This window comes from Bacillus rossius, chromosome 6, assembly GCF_032445375.1.
Source record: "Bacillus rossius redtenbacheri isolate Brsri chromosome 6, Brsri_v3, whole genome shotgun sequence".
NCBI classification, from domain to species: Eukaryota; Metazoa; Arthropoda; class Insecta; order Phasmatodea; family Bacillidae; genus Bacillus; species Bacillus rossius.
Genome location: NC_086334.1, coordinates 47,410,268 through 47,429,235, shown reverse-complemented (window position 1 = coordinate 47,429,235; position 18,968 = coordinate 47,410,268). Strand labels below are relative to the sequence as shown.

The window sequence follows — 18,968 nt, the reverse complement described above, 5'->3', positions numbered from 1 at the left end:
TTTATTTCTTTCATGCGGGATGCAGGATTCTCACTAACGATCGCAATACAGGGATGGCATCGCTAGACTCCAAGGAGAAGGTAGTTTGTTCATCCAGTTAGTGTTTCTCAAATTTCTCAGGGTATATATTATTATTTGACTTAATAATGATTTTTTTTTAAAATTCCACCTAATAAAAATAAAATAGAAGCACTCAGAGAAAACCATCAGGAATGATGTCGTTTATAAACATCATAAATTACCATTTTTTTTTTAAATATTCCAAATTTAATCCTGCTTAAGCAAAGAGTTCACAAGCGGGCTTGTGAACTCTTTGCTTAAGCAACATGAGAGTTCTAGCACAAGCGGGCTTGTGAACTCTTTGCTTAAGCAACATGAGAGTTCTAGCACAAGCGGGCTTGTGAACTCTTTGCTTAAGCAACATGAGAGTTCTAGCACAAGCGGGCTTGTGAACTCTTTGCTTAAGCAACATGAGAGTTCTAGCACAAGCGGGCTTGTGAACTCTTTGCTTAAGCAACATGAGAGTTCTAGCACAAGCGGGCTTGTGAACTCTTTGCTTAAGCAACATGAGAGTTCTAGCACAAGCGGGCTTGTGAACTCTGCTTAAGCAACATGAGAGTTCTAGCACAAGCGGGCTTGTGAACTCTTTGCTTAAGCAACATGAGAGTTCTAGCACAAGCGGGCTTGTGAACTCTTTGCTTAAGCAACATGAGAGTTCTAGCACAAGCCCGCTTGTGAACTCTTTGCTTAAGCAGGATTAAATTTGGAATATTTAAAAAAAAAAATGGTAATTTATGATGTTTATAAACGACATCATTCCTGATGGTTTTCTCTGAGTGCTTCTATTTTATTTTTATTAGGTGGAATTTAAAAAAAAATCATTATTAAGTCAAATAATAATATATACCCTGAGAAATTTGAGAAACACTAACTGGATGAACAAACTACCTTCTCCTTGGAGTCTAGCGATGCCATCCCTGTATTGCGATCGTTAGTGAGAATCCTGCATCCCGCATGAAAGAAATAAATAATATTTACCTGCAAGCAATACGTGGTGTCATCTGTTGTTGAAAAGCAGAACTACTTACAACAAGTACCTTTGCATGAGATAACTCTCGCTTAAGAAATATTTAAAAAATTATATTTAAGTAATGGTTCCAATTGGAAAACTGTCTGTTTGTATCTAACATTAGTCACAGTAACTAATATGAATCCTGATTCGGTGTCTGTCGCTGTATCGAAAGGACACAGGTGTAAGTTTTGCAGCAAAGAATTTATCTTGAGTAAGAATGGAAGACAACACCAGAAGAATGACTGTGTTAAAAATCCACTACGCAATATGATAAGTTGCGTTCGATGTAGCAAGTCGTTTACGCGGAGAGAGAGCTTAAAAAGACATGACAGAACTTGTAACATTAAGCCTGCTTACAAGCCAGAGTACAACGATGCTACTAGACTAAGGAATAGTGATCTGCATTACGACAATAATTTTCCTTGTCTTGAGAGAGATTATGTTCGTGGCTCTTCCGATCTCGACGAAAAACTTAAATTGAAGGTCGATGATGATTTATGGAAGAATGAAGACAATGGAAGAATCCTTAACGTGAAAAGTGAGAATACATTCCAGCCGAATTCAAGTAGATCTTTCTTACTTTGTAAAAATGATGATGGACTCCTAAAAAGGAAGCATGAAGACGATAATGGCACTTCGACATCATCGATATCGAATTCATATGGTAATCTGGGTGAAGAGGATGCCTTCTACAGTGATTGTTACAGTGACTCTGAGGCTGTTAACAAAAGCATAGACTGTGATGAAGCACCTAAAGCTGACAAGATAGAAGAATGTAACGATGTCCTGAGACCGAAACGATGGAAACGACGTGTTATAATAAATAAATCTGATAACGCTTATTATGATCACTGGGACGATTGTGATATTAAAAGTATTTATAATAAACAAGCAAGTGAGATGGTAGTAGAAGAGATTGATTACACATCGTGGAAAGATCCAAACTTATTGGTTGACCGGCTAAGACATGGCTCGCTTTGTGCAGGAAACTATTCGTGCATAAAAGAAATATCCTTCATACTCGAAGAACTGAGGAAAGCTGGCTACATACAATAATGACTTATTTTACTTCTATTTGTATAATCTTAAGAAATAAATTAAATATTAAAAGTAAAAATTAAATGTTTTTATTTCTTGCATTCTGATTTCTAACTAAGACTTAGTTCTCGTAACTTGTGTTACCAAATGTGCTGCCTTTTTGATGGTGCTTCCAAAATGTGCTTCCTTCTTTTGTTGATGGTGCTTCCAAATGTGCTTCCTTTTTTGATTGTGCTTCCCAAATGTGCTGCCTTTTTTATGGTGCTTCCAAAATGTGCTTCCTTTTTTGATTGTGCTTCCAAAATGTGCTTCCTTTTTGTTGATTGTGCTTCCGATTGTGCGTTGTTTCTATGATTGTGCTTCCTTTTTCGTTGAATGTGCTTCCAAATGTGCTTCCTTTTTCGTTGAATGTGCTTCCAAATGTGCTTCCTTTTTGTGGATTGTGCTTCCAAATGTGCTTCCTTTTTGTGATTGTGCTTCCAAATGTGCTTCCTTTTTGTGGATTGTGCTTCCAAATGTGCTTCCTTTTTGTGATTGTGCTTCCAAATGTGCTTCCTTTTTGTGATTGTGCTTCCGATTGTGCTTCCTTTTCTATGAATGTGCTTCCGATTGTGCTTCCTTTTTGTTGATGGTGTTAACAAATGTGCTGCCTTTTCGTTGTCGGTGCTGCCAAATGTGCTGCATTTTCGTAGTCGGTGCTTCCAAATGTGCTGCCTTTTCGTAGTCTGTGCTTCCAAATGTGCTGCCTTTTCGTTGATGGTGCTTCCGTTTTGTTGATTGCGCGTAGTAAAATATGTAGTGACTGAATATTTACTAGTTCAATACCTCTTGGTGTTACTAAAATATTTTTCAAGGTCGCTTGGTCCTTTAGTATGTATAAAAATTTCATGATGGTCTAAATGACTGTAATTATCTAAAGACGAAGAAGGTCCTGCGGTTCTGAAATGACTAGCCTATACGTCTGATATTGTCATGACTCGGTCTCATGGTCCATAGACAATTGGCCTGTATGTGTGGCTTTGTACATGAACGATTTATAGGTTATTCAGATTATCGAATAATTAGACTTTCATGTAAGGCATAGCGGTACTGTATTTAATTCGTTGGTCAGGTATATTGTCTTGAGTTGTTTTTCGTAGAGTGAATGATTAATAAATTCCACGAAAGGTAATGGAAAATAACATATTAAATATATTTAATATTTAGTTACACCTGTCACTGATCAAGCAGTGCGTTCATTACTTCTGGAACTATTAAGCAAAGTATAATGTTATTTATATCAATTTTCTCTTTATTATGTATTTCAGAGTATATTATACTCTATGTAACTTGGATGTCCAGGCCCGATCTCAAGACACAATGCGAGCATGCTTAGGGCTTGGATGGTTGATCACCTCGTTCGAATGTTGGAGGCCGCCAGCAAGGCGGGGGGACAACAACGGAAGCAACGGTACACGTGACTGGACTGGAGGGGGGTCCTAGCGGTATAAATTGAGGTCAACACCCTAGACACAGCAGTCAACACATAGTCGTGTGGGTATAGAGCTGCTGCTACAAATTCAAGCAAATGCTGTTCGATCCAACTGCAAAGTACGCGGAAGTAACTCCAGGATTCTGCCGTGTGCACTACGTCACCGAGGATGGTTACTTCAACTAGAGGTCTGCAACTTCGGTCATCACTGGGCCAGTGATTGTGACGAGGAGGCTCCGGACATAATCGAGACATCCTGCAACAAGGTAGATTGTGTCGTCCATTATCTAAGACCTGACAGTACATTACCGGCTTAGTCTCGTCTCGACCTCCATGACGAAATGTGTAAACCTCCAAGGCTTCTCTAGTCAGTATGGGTTTATTATCAAGGAACTTAGCATTGCAGATGAAGAAGGAAATGTAATAACACGTAACTTTAAACCTCCATTTGAATGGCGATATCTCACCAGGAAGCATCAAAAAACAAATGCTTGGCTCACTAGAAATTTTCATGGTTTACATTGGGAACACGGACTCTTTCCTTATGCTTCAATACCCAACATATTGGCAAGTCATTTCACCGGCCCTGTATTGGTTGTAGGAATAGAGCAGAAACGGTGGCTAACTAACTATTGTAAGCATCATGTGCTAATATTAGATGTACAAGCAGAATATGACTGTCCATCATTGAAAGAATTAAATAAATTGTACACGTGCAATAATACATGTCCAGGTTCGATCTCAAGACACAATGCGAGCATGCTTAGGGCTTGGATGGTTGATCACCGTGTTGGAATGTTGTATCCAAGTGATACGACCCTCGCCTCGTGCGATGGCAGTCGAGCTGAAACTGTGGTGGTGTAAGGACCTACAGCAGAAGTAGTTAACCAAGATGTCTAACTTTCAACCGAACAGGATATACTCCAGTGTAACGCCTGGGCTAGGCACTGTTGATTATAGTGAGTGGATCGACGGTGTTTTAAAACATTTTTCGGAGAGTTGTGACGCTGTGTTTCACGTGAAACAGGTTTTAAACCCAGGACCTCAAGATACACCTCTAGGAGTTATCAACTGCCTGGGCTATGGACATTGTAGTGTGAATATGATGAGAGACGATACAGTTCTCCCTGCAACACCTGAAGAGGTTTTCGCACATGCATTCAACCTACCAGCTATTCGGTCACCACCAGCATCTGCATGTGGCCAGACTTCGCCAGTACAGACATCAACTGCCTGTACCCAGATGGGTGCTACATCGCCAGCACCTACTACATCAGTAGCAGTCCAGCCTAAACGCCGGCGTCAGCTTCGCCTTCCTACATCTCGCAAGAGTCGAACCCGAGATCTCAGTCATCTAGGTCCGATCAGTGAAGACACCACTCAAGTATGTTCCACAGAAAACACTAGTGATGAAAGAACTGTTGAGATTGCCCGTGTAGCTGTACGTTCATTACTTCTGGAACTATTGAGCAAAGTATAATGTTATTTATATCAATTTTCTCTTTAATATGTATTTCAGAGTTTATTATACTCTATGTAACTTGTAGTTATGCTTAATATTTAGGTATTGGGTCTCGAGTTAATGTTGTCTTTGTCACTATGATGTGTAGTGTGTGAATATTATGTGATTTTATTACTCGTTATTTACTTCTTTTAAATCATCAATTGTTCTTACCCCTTGCTGTTTGTAATAAGATTTAAATAAATATGTGTTTAACATTTACGTTGTTTGCTTTAATTTCAAAACATTTAATTGCCGCTATTATTGAATTGTAACTATAAGTTATTAGTCTCCTCAGCTAGAGTGATTGCTTTAATACATAAATTCTAACACTACCTTCGAGATGTCTTCCGCCACTACGAGAAGAAGAGAGAGTCTCTACACAACACCAATATTTTATAAATACTCTATCATATTTAATAAACATACATTATTAATTAATAATAATATGGCTACAGGTTCCAAACTTATCCCGACTTGTCTAGACTGACTACATAACACTTGGCGCCATCCGGCAGTAACTTTAAGAATTAAAGATGGCGACGGTGGCGCGCTCCGGCGGTAACTTTAAGAATTAAAGATGGCGATGGTGGCACACTCTGGTAGCAACACTAGGAACTAAAGATGGCGATGGTGGCGTCATCTGGTATCGATTGTATGAACTAAAATATGGCGACGGTGGCGCCATCTACCAGTCAACTTGAGAACCAAGATGGCGGTGCCTCTGGCAACTAATTTTTGAATTTGGCGCGCGATACTAGCGACATCTACCAGCCAACTTGAGAACCAAGATGGCGGCGTCTCTGGCAACTAATTTTTGAATTTGGCGCGCGATACTAGCGACATCTACCAGCCAACTTGAGAACCAAGATGGCGGCGCCTCTGGCAACTAATTTTTGAATTTGGCGCGCGATACTAGCGACATCTACCAGCCAACTTGAGAACCAAGATGGCGGCGCCTCTGGCAACTAATTTTTTGAATTTAGCGCCATCTGGTAGTCTGTGCTGGAATTAAAGATGGCGGCTGTATAATAATTTTAATTTCAAATGTGGCGCCTTAGGTATGCATTAAGGAAGGCAAAAACACCCTCCCCCCATTTATCATAAACTTGCCGTCAGTACGTAGCATATATAGATTATTTATTTCACCATATCCCAATTGGTCTCGTGGTCTAGTGGTCAAGGCGTCCGCCTCGTAACCACGACATCCTGGACGTTTTCACGTCCCATGGATCGAATCCCAGCCTCGGCACTGAAAATATTTTAGTTAAAGAAAAAGATAAAATAATCCCTGCTGCTATCTGGTGGCGACCAACAGAACTATATGACGTCACAAGATGGCTGCCTCCAGCAGACGAAAACAAGATGGCGGCCACCAGCAGACGAAACAAGATGGCGGCTGATGATTACATCGAATTTCGAAAAGTTGAAGTTCGAAAAAAAAAAATTCGAATCCAAGATGGCGGCCGTGACGAAAAGTGCAACGGTGACGTCACGATTCGAAGTTGGTGAAAATTTCTAGAAATACAAAATGGCGGATGGATTAGCATGGATTAGCATGGATTAACATATGGATTAGCATAGATTGGCATATGGATTAGCATAGATGGGCATATGGATTAGCATAGATTGGCATACGAATTGGCATAGATTGGCATACGGATTAGCATAGATTGGCATACGGATTGGCATAGATTGGCATGGATTAGCATAGATTGGCAAGGATTAGCATAGATTAGCATAGATTAGCATACGGATTAGCATGGATTAGCATACGGATTAGATGACGTCATCCAAGATGACCGCCGGATCCTGGATCCTGCGCCTGTCCCAGAACCGGTATTTTCCTACTACTCACTTTTAAGAGTAATTTTAATTTGGCTCAATGTACTTAAAATTATTAGCCTATACCACTGTATGGGACATTTAGCATAGAAGCATGGTACACTTGCTATGCGTTTGATTTGTTCCAAAACAAATTGAGGAAGATATCATGGATAAGTGGTAAATTTCCCATAAAACTGTAAAGTTTAATACATTTATATCGTTCATAACATTTTCTTGGAACGATTCGAAAACATGTATAGTGTGCAGTGACAATGAACATCTGCAGTTCTCTTCAAAAAGACTGCGGCTTACTTTAGTCTACACCTTATTTGGAAAAGTGGGCATTACAATACAGCCATCTATTATTTTTTCCTTTCTTACCATATGAAAACGATCACTTAAGACTCTAACGCTAATGTGGTTTACACGTCAGATATTCGTGTACAGGTGAATTAAAACATTTACTTTGTTTTCCAGTTCGTGGTGGAACGCCCTGGGTTTAATCATGCCCTACTTTAAGACAGAAAATAACTGTGTTATGTCATTAAAATACTGAAACAGCCAACAAGGTGATACTATCGTGATTTTGTCTACTTAAACTAAGTCTATAGTTAATTTTTTTTAATGGCAGTGTGAGTATTAACGGATGTGTTTTCACACATCTCGTGCATACTAATCACTTATATATGAGCCTGGATGGTGCCTTCTCAACGAGCGTGAGTTTGATGCTAACAATGTTGATTCCCAATTTGTTGTGAGTTGTTTGAACTGGAGTTAGGGGAGTTGATGTTTCCTGCGCTCTGTGATGCTGGGGGCTTTCGGCCGGGGCGAGGCTCGGTGTGCGCGGAGTACTTGAAACGTTGTTTGCTTTGCTTTCGAAGCAGTTCTCGACGCTCAGTAGGCAAGGCATGCCGTCCCTTGCTGTGTTTCAGATGCGGACTTCTGCTGCGGCATGACGTCACCGTCCGACGTCCGCGTCGTGGACTACCTGAAGCCGCGGGCCCCCGGTCCGTCTCTCTTACTCACTCTCTCTCTGTCTCTCTTACTCTCTCACACTCTCTCTACCTCGCGCTCACCGTCCTCTTCGTCTCTCTGTGCCTGCTCTTTTCTCTTCCTTGTGTGTGCCTCGGCACTGTTTCACGCCCTTCTCTCGTGGCCACATGTTCCCACGTTATTGCTGTATGCATTGTACCTCCCCCCTTTTTTTAAAACATTCATTTATGTTGTTTGCACGTGCTATGAGCTGAATGGCATGAAACGCAGCTTGTTTCCCCCCCAGTTTAAGTGTGTTTAATAGTTTCCAAAACAATGTACCCGTCAGAATGAGTATATAGGCTATATATGTGTAACGTAATTTGTGCTTTATTTGTCTTCACAAAATGCATATGTGTAAAATTATGTTTTTGGGATAATGTGCATTGTTATATTTAAATTTTACCAACCTTTTAATAATAAGTGATATTGCTTGCTTCAGTAAACAATGTTTCAAGTACGTTAACCTCTCTCAGATTGAGCTCAGGCTATTTTTCCAATGCTAACGTGTCACTGCACAATAAAATTAAAAGTTTTTTCCAGCATGGGCTTCTCCGCATGTTTTCAACATCATTGTTACTTCAGGAGTCCTTTATACTAACTTAGCGAGAAAAATACACAATATAAAAATAATACAAAAGAATAGCAGTGTTTGGTTTCTACTCGTCGATGAATTATTTTTTGTTGCACAAGCTTGAGCTAACTACATATATACAAGTTTGGCCTGAGCTTTCCGCATTGAAACATGGGTAACAACGTTTAAGATTGTATTTTAGAAAAATCTAAAAACAAATAAGCTTATGTATTTGAAAAGTACAGAACATGAGTTTCAAAAATACATACGTTGAATATTTAGCATTGCTGTATGACTTTATTCTTACTTGTAACACCTTCAAAAATTTACATAAAATGTGTACTTTAGTATAAATATTGGATGTTGTCCTGTATTATTATTGATAGAAAATAACCCAGTTCACGATCAGCAGATGACCATTTCGCTTCCTAGTGTGTCTGATGTTATCGATTATAAATAAACAGTACAAATGTAAATTGGTGTGTGTATCAAATCAATTGCATCTGAAAAAAAAAACTATAAATGTTTTCAAGAATCTTTGTCTTATGAGAAAAAAAAGTCACTGCATTAAGGTGGGATCTCATACACCATGTTATTATTTTTTAGTTTTCTTGTCATTTCTGTTAGTTAAGGTCTAGTTTCATAAATTTACGCTATAATTCTCTTGCTTTTATCGTTCTCTCACAAATATTTTCAACAGATATGTACTAAGTGTGATGTAATTACTGTAAAATATCATGCAAGTGATAAAAATTAAAAATATTTGTGCGATATTTTATAGCATTTAAAGAAATCTCTGTTTAAAATATAAGTGACAAAACAACAAATTCAAGAGAGGCATATTTTTTAATTTACATAAATTTCCTTAACTAATATAATGACGAGAAAAAAAATGAAAAATAGTGTGTGAAACTGCACCTTAAGCTGATGTAATTATTTCTGAATGCAGATATTTTTACATAAAGGTTTAAAAGTTGTAAAATAACTTTCCAAATAATAGCTGACATTAGATAAATGGTGGAAATGGGCACTAACTTAATAGCTTTGTTTTTTTTTTTTTCCTTGTCTAAAGTTTCGACATCTCGTCGACAGTTTTCCCACTGTGTTCGTCTGTGCTGTTATTATTTTTTTCATAAATAAATTCCTTCCACAGAATTATTTTGCTGTCTGATATTTAAGTTTGAATGTGTTCATCTGTTATGACGTCGTTGTGTTTTCCATAATACCTGTTTAGGTTCATCGTTGGGTCTATCTTTTTGACATCACCTAATTTAGGATAGGTGTAGGTTATTTTTTTATTATTATTTAGCGTATATGAATTTTTCCCATGAAAAACAGTGAAAAATTTCAATGACATAAATCCAAGAAATTTCATTTTATTAATAATATAATCCTTAGTACTAGTTTCGGAAGGTAAAATCTAATTGTGCATCGGCATTCACACGAATGAAACGTACCGAGGATTGGCAAAATAAGGACCACGAACCACCATTCACTATGCTAACATGAAATGTAGATTTGAAATACTTTCTAAGTATGATATTAAATTTAATATCATATTTAAAGAGACAAAATATATTTGAAACAAGAGATACTAAATGCTTTCATGGGTTTAAGGCACTCTAGCCTTATATGTAGATAAATATTTTCTGCTTTTTTATATGGCTTTATTTTCTTGCGTTAGTTAGGTCATGGTCTCTTGTAAGAAATAAATCATCCCAGGTATTGGGTCGAGAAATTGTAAAAAAAGGTTCTTTATCTCTTAGTGTTTATATTACGTAATATCTTAATATTATATTCAATTTATTTTCGTAGTTTCCTATGTTCACACCATAATCCATTCGTGACACTTTCATTCGAAATTTACAATTTACTTGGCTAAACTGATGTAATTTGCTTTGTAAGATGCTCTGCGCTTGAATTTACGACTTATATATATATATATATATATATATATATATATATATATTTATAATCTTTACCGGTGAATAATCTCAACTTAAAAAATTAACTATATCTTGTTTTCATTGCCTTGTATACATGCGTATACATTAATTCCTAAAGAAACTAGGGCAGTTACATTTATTACAATTAGTTTTGCCTCTAATCTTCGTAAAACATGATGAACAGATTTCAGAGAATCAAAAATCAAATGTTACATATTTTACAAACTCTAAAACATGTAAACAGGTATCCGTATTTTCTACCAACATGAATTTTTTTTTTTACTCAACACCTACATTTAATATCCGTTCCAGTCATTGTTCAGAACGCTGACTACATCATTAAGTTATAACGTCAAACTTTCACATCATTCCTGTAGACTATGTAAATTAAAGTCGGTTCTGTTTCATGAGAAAAAGATAGTGCTGAAGATGTGTAAGATGATTGTTCAATGAGATGAGTTCGGTATTTTTTTCGTTGTTACAATAGTTCAAATTACTCCATTAGTTAAAAAAATTATGCACAAATTAGATTCATGCGGTAACTGAGTTTCCCAGAGCAGGCGCGGTAAAGTTGAAGAGTAATGCATGAATCAGCCTCTTACCATCGCGGCTCAAAAGGACTTCTCTTGAAGAATACTTGACAGACACTCAAAATTAATTGGAGAGCGCCTCCTAATCCAATTTTCTTTTTGCTTCAATTAAGCATTTCAGAACCACCAACAACTAGCTACAATTCATGCCAAAGGCTTTGATGTTTTGACTCAGTATTAAAATAATACATATTTTTCCTACAAATTTTTTTTAAATATATATATTTAATGCAAACTGCTCCTCTTTTCCGGCTGGTATTATCAAAAATATATCTAAATACTTTAAGATTTAGAAGCTGCTAATCGTTTCACGCCCTACGAAGCCCTAACAATTTCTGTAACTATATAACCATTTTTGAATATTAATTTGAAAAATTACAGTTGCAGAATAAAAGTAAACATAATGCACCTTTAACATTTTTATGCAATTTCCCGCAAATTTCTTGTATTATTTTATATCCATAATAAGTTCGGCTCAGAATTATGCTATATCTGAGATTAATATTACAATTTGAAACTTTGTCACGTGATTTCTAGTGAAGTTGAATTAACACATAAATATTAAAACTAAAATGTGAATTCTAAGGAGATGATGTTAAATGTCACCAGTTGATTGAAATTAACAGCTTTCTTACTCTTATGAAAGCCTTTTGATTATAACACCATATTTTACATAGATTTCAACCTAAGCGAGTTCTTATATGAACTTGTATTTAGTATAAAATTGTTATTTTATTACATCTCAAGTGTTTTACTCTTTCAAACCACATAAATTATTTCCTTTTTATGTTGTATATATAGTCAAATACAACTCATAAAATCGCTACGTAAAAACATGTTAGAGACCAACACCAACACAACAACAGCATCAATATTATTGTGTAAAATACTATAGAATTCTTAAATAAAATTACTTACCATATAAAAATGTTTGCTTCAAACATGCTAAACATATTTTACTCAAGTATTTTGTTATGGCTTTTTTACGAAATGAAAATTTGCGGGGAGGGTTTTATTAAACCTTGTACGAATGTTAGCTTTATTTCACACAATAAATTGGTTTTACCTACCTAGCACGCCAGGGAAATTTAATAATAATTTATTTATCAATACTTTTTTAAAATGTCAAATAATTAAATAAAACTTTTGTTGTAACATAAAAACAATATTGATGATGCAATTTGTACGGTATTAATAATTTGGATTATTCAACGATAGGGTTAAGGTAGTGTTTTTTTTTTATTTTATTCACACCATTCACATACATTTGTGGTAATTTCTTGAATTATTTACAATAATAAAGTTTTCCAACTCTAATGTATGGATAACACTAGCACGAATAATCTACGAATAATCGTGAATTTACAAATAGCTTCGTAAATTTTCAGGTACTTGGGTAACATTCTTTGAAGATGAATTTCAATAATCCTATCTGAGTATCAACAAAATGTTGAAACAATTTTCAAGTCTACAAAAAAAAATATTTTTACGTGTATTTTAACGATATTTGGCATACTATCTGTAACTACAAAACAGCCCTTTTTTTAGATGTAATCTTGCTGGAAAGCCTGTAAATTAACTGAATTTTATAACAATGTAGGCTTGATGGTTCTAACCACATCCAGAATTTTCGACGTTTTGATCAGCATTACAGTCACCGTCTGTAGGTCGTGAAAGGTTATGATGTACTCAGATCTGTATATATCTACATCGCGATTAGAATAACCGATATTAGCAATATCATCACAATGTAGTTGTTTGAAATAGCAAAAAATAAAAGTATAAGGTATATTTTTTTTTGTTCTGGATTTTAAAATACATGATAATTAAAAGCAATATTTATTGAAACTTCAAACACAGCCAGTGGGAGATACATGGCTATTCTTACTGTCGGCTGTGTCGCTGTACGTTGTCTCTGAAAATGGAATTTAGTAGCAAAATTTCGAATTTTTTTTAACAGAAAAAAATCACCATACCTTTAATCCATTGCATTCGAAACCTCTATTGCGAAATTCATAGACATCGGTAAGATAGTTTTAAGTGATTGAGCAACAAATCCAGTACAGGGGATATAACTGCTTCAATTTTTATCAAAATCTGTTCTGTAGTAAATAAATAATTTGGTAACCAGATTTTTAATATCCAAACTGACATATTTATGTCTCTATAGGTATTTTTATTCATATTTAAGCTACAGGAAGTAGGGCAAGAGAGATTGTAATTAGTAATTTTTTTAAACTGTTTGGGTTTAATAAAATACACCATTGGCTCTATGGGTGGCTATACACGATTCAACTAAAGTTTTTAGGTAGACACATTGTTTGTGAGGGCCTGTCGTGAGAGTCACGCTATTTTAGGATGTAATGATAAGGCGATACTAACGACCACAAGTCTTTCTTTTGCAGGAACAACATAAATCCCACTCCTGACACGTTTTTCTTCGCGTTAATAAAGACACTCCCTAACTGTATGTTTATAATAATTTCATACCCAATATCTTGGCTTCTATGATTTTAATTATAAACCTATTTCATCTTTATTTTACTCCTTTAAGGGTTGAATTTCGTAATGAGACAATACATATTTTTTAATCGAGTTTACGGGCTACATGTGTACCAAATTTGATCAAAATCGGTTGAATGTTAAAGACGTGATTGAATAACAAATATCAAAAATATCACCTTCATGTATTAATAAGATGGGATGAACAAAATTACTTTATTTATTTTATATTTCCCTGTGATCTTTGTTCGTCGTAAATGAATTGTAGTCTTACAAACTTGTGAACATTGTCCCATTTAGTTCCAAAAGGGCAATGTCTCATACCAACTCCTTAACCACCAAGGCTGGCTTTTTCCAAGCTGATTTTAAAATGGTAATGGTCTCTGCGTCACAATGGTGTAGAATGAAGTAATTCCCGTGGATATACCGTAGGATATAGAGAAGAGGGAACGTAGCATCTTTGCACAGAGGACTAAGTTTTTTCTTACTTATTTAAATCGCTCCTCCATGATTGGCCAGTTTCATCATTTAACATTAATGTGTTTTATAGCTTATGTTCATCGGAATTCGCCACTCAGTTCGGTGATTTGTGTAAATAATCTAAAGGAAATGTGAAACGTTGAAATAGTCGTTAGAACCACTACCCAACATTTTAATGAAGTGCTTTAAATATAACGTAACTTCCAAACTAATAAATTACATTTATCATCAAAACATACGTATATTTTGCAAATATCTACAAAACTGCATTTTATTGAAAAGCCACTTAGCGAATGACCAAAGGATCTCTGAGCATTGATCTTTCGGATTTTTGTGTTGCAGTTCCAATCGAATTCGACAGGATTCACTCCAAAACAATAATAAAATAGAATATATATTTACGTTTCTGTAGCACTTAAATTAAGGCAATGTAACTATGTTTCCATTATTTAACTCATTGATTTAATACACACCACTACGTGACACAATAACTTGTTATTGAGGCGTCCATTATATGATTCTCTGTTCAATGAAATGCCGGGATAGTGGGCCAAAAGTCACCTGATTTTAAATTTAGAATTTCATTCTTAAGGATCTAGAACTAAGTGCAATATTTAATTTTCAGCGTTTTACGGCGAAAAGTAACGAAAATAAATTTACAAATCACAATGTTAAATATTAATACGTGTGTCATTATTTCAAAAATCTCAGATTGTCCTAATATCACAAAGTAAACTTGGAGTAAACATGGTTTTGCGACCGTACACAGATCGTCAAAGAGTGAACCATGCCCATAATTATACGTAAATAATTTCAATTATATATGTTTAAAAACAACTACATTCCACCCATAATTGTTTTCTTATTGGTTTTCTGAGATGTCAGAATGCTATGTCTAAGCTACAATTTAAATGCTACAAAAATTTGGTTTAGAAAGAAGTTCGTCCATGACGTAAGTTCATTGTTATATCACATTATGACTAGCTATTTTGCAAACAATCTGATTTACCACTTTATCTGTTTCAGCATATTTAATTTTAAAATATACACTCTTTTTGGGGTAAAACAATCTTTAAAATAATATCTATATATGTACACGTTTATAAAATATGAAAACTAATGTAATTAAACAAATTTCAATCCTTTATTCAATCCTTAAATTTTAAAGCGAGATGTGGAATCCACTCCAGGTCAATTAAATGTATTTTTAGCGATTAAAGGATGTCACAACATTGCGACAGCAGAATGGCGCTGCTACTAATAACTTTCTCTCTGTTGTAGCACCCCGTTCGCATGCGGCCTAATCAACGGGCCCCATTTTGTTTCCCAGAGAGGGCGAGCACACAAAAAAAATAGCTATTTTTAGAACGAGGTTAATTAAAATTGATTTAATTTTAAATTGAGTTTAATATGTACCTAAATTGTTATCGCAAACGATTTGTTGATTTATTTGCGTATTAACGATCTATCATTTGCTTTTCAGTGCTAATTTTTAATCTCATCCTTTTCACACATGATTTCAGTTGCGAATCCGGTCTTTTATTCCTAATGGGTTTCCATTATGCTTTTTTTACTGGTTCTATCCGGTTTGGACTTTAATACAGCGCATTGCCTCCAAACTTGATCAGACTTTGATTATGTACATGACAGATACTTACACCTATAGCAGGACATTATTTTTTGATAAATTTATAAAATATCTGTTTAAAGGATGACGTTTTCTTTAAATTCTTTAAATGGAATTAGTATTTTCAAGTTTTTATTTCATCCATGTTATTAAGAAACGGATGGATTGTGACTGGTAAAATGGCGCAGTAATGAAATGCAATTACATGGGAAACGAAGGTATCCTGAGAAAACCCTCCCACCTATGCCAACGTCCGCTATGTTTACCATTTGTGAAAAATCTGGATTGGCTCCACCGGGATACAAACTGAGTTAGATTTTAAGGGAACCTAGCGATCTTACTTCTCAATTACTTTAGTATATTTCTTAAACTTGATGCTGTAGTGAATATATACATACATTACAATATAAAGTTTAGTTAATCTAAAAAAGTTATTAGTTTATATTTTTAAGATAAATATTTGATCAGTTACTCTCTAAAATATTTAATTATACTTAATGAATCAATATTTCTGTGTTTTTTCACTGAAATTAATCGCTGGATGTACAAAAGATGCTTCTTTCCAACTGTTAGTGCTATTGATTTTCAGATCTCGTTTTTTGACACTTCATTTATTTTTGTAACGAGGGTATACGTATCACCGGTCACATTTCACTAATGACATCGTTAGTTCTTCATAATTACTGTTGAACAGCTGAGCTCAAAATACATGCATGTAATGTCGAAACCAATTAAACTGTTTAAACTATTCTCAGGCACTCAAAACCAAAACAAACAACGATTCTTGATTGTCAGAATTTCTCATATATGTTAACCAATCCTTGTAATAATAGTTTTACGTTTGTTGTGTTTAAAATAGCTTCAAATATTTTTACAGTAAAATCGCTTTTATCTAAACGCTCTTTTAAACAGTCTTGGAAAAAATTCATTGCACGTTAATGAAAATAAAATAATCTTGCTCTTAGCATTAATCCCAGGAAAAAAATGTATTTACACTTTTTTAAAGTGGTTAGTTTTTCTTTGGGCATATTATAACAATAAACGTGTAAATGACTATGTATTTATATTCCTTAAAATTGGACTAGCTTGACACATGTACACTAGACACTAATCCTAAGTAATTTGTAATTCTGACAAACGGTGGCAGGATATAATTTTCTTTGAGCATTAGATAATAAGCAGGACAACAAAAAAATTCACTAGAAAATAAAACTACACTTTCACATACGTTACTGTAGGCATTGGTAATTTTTTTGTTAACTTGTTTCATATTTCCACTTAACTAAACCAAGTGTTATATGATAGTATTAAGTATTTTTTATATTAAGATTACATTTACATATATCATTACAAAGAATGCATTTACAAGAGGAATACAAATTACATTTCTATTGGGAACATTAGTTGAAATTAGATTTAATACTACAGACATAAATTAATTAAATAAATTTAAAAATAATTCAAATATTTTTATGGACATAACAACAGCATTTGTTGTCACTGTATGTCATAGAGAAACCATAAGAATGGATAAGGACGAATACGCAAACTCGGAAAACATGCCAAAATCGACCCGATGCCAAAATTTAAATGTATAGACTGCACACAGAACTCCGTGAAAGTAAAAAGTCAGAAAAATGTCACATCACAGACGAGCACGTTGGGCTGGCAATGACGGGACAGTTGCGACAATAACAGCAAAATAAAGAAGAACAGACATGGGACAACACAACGACAAACATATGAACCCAATGATGATAAACAGTTATTATTGACACCTCAACTACGACACCACAGACGAACCCAGAAGGCTTTTTAAGAAAAGGTAGTTAATACGTTTCGGGAACTATGATCTGTTCCCGTCATCAAGCACAAACAGACTAATTCCATCACGGAATTCTCTGTGCGGTCTATGCATTCACACGTTTGACATCGGCTGATGTTGGCTTGTAACGATGTAACGATGTGTGATTGCGTATTCCTTTTTCTTGTACATTATTGTGGTTTCTTTATAACATTGAGTGAAAACCAGCACTTTCATATGTCTGTAAAAATGTTTTAAATCAATATTCCCTATTCCCTATTCGAAGAACGTATTTTCTAAAATAGTACACGTGGTTTACATTTAACATTCACGCATATCAAAACACAATTATTTTCAACATCACTGGTATTTTTTTGAATCCTAGGGAATACAAATAGTATACATATACCCATAGTTACCTATCATCTTTTTGGAGTGAACAGATTATGCACCATCAGTTCAACACAGAAGTTAGGTAGAAGTGAAACCACTTTTTTCCTGTTAATTTCACTTACCAATACATTTTTTATGCAATTTTCAAAGCTTAATTTTATAAAAAAAGATCTTAATTGGCCAGTTTCCAGGTCGAAATTCACTAGTTTAGGGCGATCAACAACACCTGATTCTAGCGTTAGCAAATGACTGCCACATTATCACATTAACTCAGTGATTCCCCCTTCCGTCTCTTGAATACACTCAGCTCACTCAAAAACAGACATTCTCCATGCGTATGCTCCCCTTGATTTTATGAATACAAAACGTCTTATTCATTAAAATATGAGAGACGCTTGTTATAGTTTCAGTAGCGCTTTGCCTTCAGAGGGCTTTTTTTTCTAATTAAAACGGGAGAAGAGTCATTATTTTTGAAGAGTTAGTTCAATTTTAAATTGTTCCTATCCCCTATATCATAAAAACAGAATAGGATGTTTTTACATCCTCCACTTACAAGTTCTCTTCCTGCTTTCTTTAAAAAAAATTATTTGAAATAAATTTTTTACTTTCAGTTTTATAAGTTTTCTGTAAACTAAATGCATCCGATGCGCCTTTGTAACTTACCAGGATTAAAATTGGCCTAGTTGTTGCTTCACACTATATATTATAATCGTGCTACATTTCATTAAACTCCAATGAATAGTCTTGTGTGATGCTGTAAAATAATTATTTTGCCTTTTGTATTAAGTACACTTTATAGAAAAATATAACTCTATTTTGAAAATAAGTCATTTATACATCTTTACTAAGTGCTGCCAATTCAAAAATATTTGGTGAGAAAACCAATAAGATGTATTATGGATTTTTGGAAAACTATGCCAGAAATGATCAACCCCCTTCGTCATAAAATTATATCTGACAGTGAATAAAGCCTTTGATTTCACCAGGAGTTCATCTATCGACTGCTTTATATCTTAAATTAATCATTTATTAATTTGACATTTATTATATGTCTACGAACGGTTTTAGAAACTTGGTGGTATGCACAAACAAAGAACAAGAAACTCAAAAA

General features: G+C 34.9%; 1 protein-coding gene across 25 annotated transcripts in view; it reads left to right on the top strand.

Annotated features, from left to right (window-relative positions):
* LOC134533153 (glutamate-gated chloride channel) overlaps positions 1-18,968 on the top strand; it is a 374,512-nt gene that overhangs the window by 272,571 nt on the left and 82,973 nt on the right. For 11 of the 25 annotated variants that reach the window (XM_063370493.1, XM_063370496.1, XM_063370488.1 and 8 more), the window contains one exon: positions 7,842-7,916. The exons of the other annotated variants lie outside the window; for them this stretch is intronic. In XM_063370493.1, the coding sequence (XP_063226563.1) occupies positions 7,842-7,916 (75 nt within the window). The remainder of the gene's footprint in view (positions 1-7,841; positions 7,917-18,968) is intronic. 25 annotated transcript variants of the gene reach the window in all.